Below are 3,890 nucleotides of genomic sequence, written 5' to 3' on the forward strand. Positions count from 1 at the left end.
GCTCCGAGAAAGTGTGTGAAGCCACATTTGAATACTAGTATAGATACGACTCAGTGGGCAGAGGAAACCAATTTGCATGATCCACCTGCCCAAACACTTGATGGCGACCTTCCAGCTCTCCTCCTAGATACCTGCTCACTCATTTTACCTGCTGAGAGAACAACTGACAGCTAACGTCTTTCATTTGAATCTTCCCTGAAACTCCAGGTGCGCTCTGTGTGTCACTGACGGATTAGAGGTTAACGGTCATTGTTTCTCTTCTCTGTCTCTCAGGTATCTACTCCAGTGAAAGGATGGCAGGAGTTTTCTCCTACGAGAGTTCAGAACTCGACTGGTGTGAAGACAACTACAAGCACTCAGAACATGTGGTGGAGTACTTCAACACTGTGAGTTGATACCAACACGTGATATATGAAACATTTATTTTACCAGAAAGAAGTATTTGCTTACTTCTTCCTGTATTTAATTTCCTTCAATTAAGTAACAATACCAACACAACAATGTAAAAATACTCAATCCTGCATTGAAAATCCTACTTGAGTAAAAGTAAAGTATTAGCAACAAAATGCACTTAGAGTATTGGCAGTACTAATTTCATCCCTCTGATTCATATATTATTATATTTGACATTAGATTATTATTAATACTGAAGCATCAGTGTTTATGTTGCATGTTATAGCTGTTTTAGCTGCTGGAGGTGGAGCTAGTTTGAACTACTTTATATACAGTTGGCTAGTTTATTCACCAGATAAATGTGAGGGGTCGTGAGATGATTAATGGGAGAAGAAAGAATCTAATCTTTGATTTTTGCTGAAATATTGGATCATTTGAACATTCATTGAAATTAAGTTGTAAATCATCATCTTTAACAATCTGCTGTATTTTAAAACCTTGTTATATTATCAATTGAATGCCTCCATAGAAAAACTGGTCTTGCTATTCACAAAGAAATGTACAATAACCATTTCCTACATTATAAGAACTCAATTGCCAGCACCACAACCCACTACTACTCCAGTATAATCACTGCAAATAAAGGAAACTCCAAGTCACTGTTCTCTCGGCTCAACAATATCACCCAACCCAAGGACCCCCCCACCCCCACCCCACCCACCCCACTTGTACACAACCTCCTTCTGCAATTCCATTATGTCTTTTTTCACTGCAAAAATCAAGAATATCCACCAGCACCTAGGTACAAACCCTCACCTCAGCATCTCAGCCAACTTTCACCCATTCTCCTCCTTCCAGCTCCCCACTCTCTCAGAAATCACAGAACTCATTCAGAAATCCAAGCCATCCACTTGTCAACTGGACCCCCTCCCCACACAACTAGTTAAAGCCTGCCTCCCCTCTCTAAACTTCAACTGGTCCAGAACTCAGCTGCCCGTATCATCACTCGAACCCCATCCAAAACTTCACCCCCCCCCATCCCCCCATATCTGTCCGATCTTCTCCACGTTCCCACTACCGCCCGCTCCCTCAGATCCTCTTCCTCCATACACCTGTCTGTCCCCTCCACCCGTCTCACCACTATGGGGAGCAGAGCATTCAGCCGCTCTGCTCCCCGTCTCTGGAATTCATTACCACCCCAACTCAGAAACATCGATTCATTCCCCCATTTCAAATCACAACTCAAAACACATCTGTTTAAAACTGCCCATTCCATCTGATGACTTTTATATTGTCTTTATTTTTACATTTTATTTGTATTGTTGCTTCTTTTTAATGTGTTTTAATGTGTTTTTAATTTCAGTAATTGTGTGCGGTGTCCTTGAGTGCCAAGAAAGGCGTCTTTAAATACAATGTATTATTATTATTATTAATTGTGTGAAATCTTCATCTGACAAGTAACTAAATCTGTGAAATAAATGCAGTGGAGTAGAAAGTCCATATTTGGAATTATAAAATATCATCATAATGTACTTACAGTACTTGAGTAAATGTTCTTAGTTACTTTCCACCACTGCCAGAACAGTTTCTAAAATCACACAGTTGTATTCAAGTATTAAGTATTCAACAATGATAACCTCACAGAAAATAGTGATTGATTGATTATCTGATTGTTTTTCCTGCAGATAAGCAGCTTTTTTTTCTTCATTATATCTCCCATCATGCTCTACCTGCTGCACCCTTACGCCAAAGAGAGGAACCTGGCGATCCACATAGTCTGGATCATGATGATATTTGTAGGTCAGTGGATCATTTATCTGTTTTGGTTCAGTAACTACTACTTCAACTACTTAGCCCAAATTCTTTGTGGCCGACGAACATATCACCCAGTGTCATAGTGTGGCTCAAAAATGTAGAAAATCACCCACCATATCCTTTAAGAGGTAAAATTATCCACAAGAAAAAAAAGCAAAGTTAAGAGGAAAGCCCATAAAAATGAACATAAATTTGTGTAATTGAATGTTTTTTGTCTGTCTTCTCCTGTTAAACATTTCATGACCCCGTGTGAATCCTCAGCCTGGGAAACAATGCTTCAGACAATAATGAATATATGAAAAATATGAACCCCAACAATGCCCAACCAGTCAGATTTAGATTTTACATTTTCTCTATGTCTCACTTTTTTTTTAGCTCCTATGTGTTTTGTTACTATTGATTAAAAATGAACTGTTAACTTGCTCTGGCTTCTTTGCAGGGCTCTTCTCAGCCTACTTCCACATGACTCTCAGTTTCGTTGGCCAGATGCTGGATGAGCTGTCAATCCTGTGGGTGTTGGCGGTGGGATATTCTATCTGGTTCCCCCGCAAACTCTTCCCCTCTTTTATAAAAGACAGGTAATGTTACAGCAGTCAACCCAATGCCACAGACTGATTTATGTTTGCATAGACTATTCTAACCTCTTTGTTTCTGTCATTATCTCCCTGTGTGATTAAGCAGTCACACAAAGCTTTTTAATCCTTTAATAAGACAAAAATAATGCGTTTTTTCTGAGGCACGACACTCTGAAACCTAACCTGAGCAAGCTGAGGGGCCCATCTTGACAGCTCTAATTGGACTCATTGTCAAAGAGGCACAATATGGTGCTGTTGTCCTCGCCTTAATGTGAGAGAAATTGGCTTGTAAGAATGGCGCTCCACCCAACCTGTGTAAATATTTAACCAAGAGGTGGGGGAAGAAAACTTTGAACTATGAAATTTTGATGAGCACCTCAAAAGAATCCCATAACCCTGACCTGAAACCCTCACACCGTCTTCCCAGTTTTTCAAAGTAATGGTCCTCATGAATTCTTGCTTTTTCTTTTTGACCAAAGATCAACATTTTCGCGGCTCGTCCTGGTGATTACTATCATCACCACAGTGTCATCGTTTGTCAAACCGACCGCCAATGCCTACGCTCTGAACTGCTTTGGCCTCCACCTCCTTTACACACTGGCTGTGGAGATGAGATGGTAAGATAACACCGGTGTTTCCATGAGCTGTAATTGGGACAGTTTTGATTTCCTTTGATCACCAATTCTGTCTCTTTCTCAGCTGCACGGACCAGAAGGTTCTGCGTTTGGCAAAGCTGTCGGTGGCTCTGTGGGTGCTGGCCATCTCCTGCTGGATTAGTGACCGTTTTGGCTGCAGTTTCTGGCAGAGGCTAAACTTTTGCTACCTGCATGGTATCTGGTAAGTCCTGGCTTACCTTTTGTCCTTTTTCTTTGCCTTGCCTTTCTAGGACATGCCATGTGGATTGATCTTTCATTTTATTCATCCTCCAGGCACATTCTGATTGTGATAGCTGTGGCCTATGGCAGTACACTGATAGCTTACCTGGATGCCAACTATGAGATACCCTACTCACTGCCCGGATTGCAGTATTGGCCTTGTGATAAATGGGCTGTTGGGCTTCCTCACATTGTCTTGAAGGGCACTACCAAAACACAGAAACGCTGCTAA

At 41.1% G+C, this 3,890-nt stretch overlaps 1 protein-coding gene across 1 annotated transcript; it reads left to right on the plus strand.

Moving 5' to 3' along the window:
• The first annotated feature begins 272 nt into the window (after window positions 1-272).
• On the plus strand, window positions 273-3,890 carry acer1 (alkaline ceramidase 1). Its single transcript, XM_053322644.1, has 6 exons — window positions 273-386; window positions 2,079-2,193; window positions 2,648-2,786; window positions 3,263-3,400; window positions 3,483-3,620; window positions 3,713-3,890. Exons 1-6 carry the CDS (start codon window positions 294-296, stop codon window positions 3,888-3,890), a joined length of 801 nt encoding a protein of 266 aa, XP_053178619.1. The 5' UTR covers window positions 273-293.

The sequence above is a fragment of the Scomber japonicus genome, chromosome 7 (genome assembly GCF_027409825.1).
Source record: "Scomber japonicus isolate fScoJap1 chromosome 7, fScoJap1.pri, whole genome shotgun sequence".
NCBI lineage: Eukaryota > Metazoa > Chordata > Actinopteri > Scombriformes > Scombridae > Scomber > Scomber japonicus.

What these genes read in the sequence shown, in the direction of transcription:
- acer1 (XM_053322644.1), top strand. Translation starts at nt 294, where the DNA reads ATGGCAGGAGTTTTCTCCTACGAGAGTTCAGAACTCGACTGGTGTGAA. An exon ending in TGGTGGAGTACTTCAACACT is followed by an intron (nt 387 to 2,078) that starts GTGAGTTGATAC and finishes TTTTTCCTGCAG; the next exon opens with ATAAGCAGCTTTTTTTTCTT. An exon ending in GATCATGATGATATTTGTAG is followed by an intron (nt 2,194 to 2,647) that starts GTCAGTGGATCA and finishes GCTTCTTTGCAG; the next exon opens with GGCTCTTCTCAGCCTACTTC.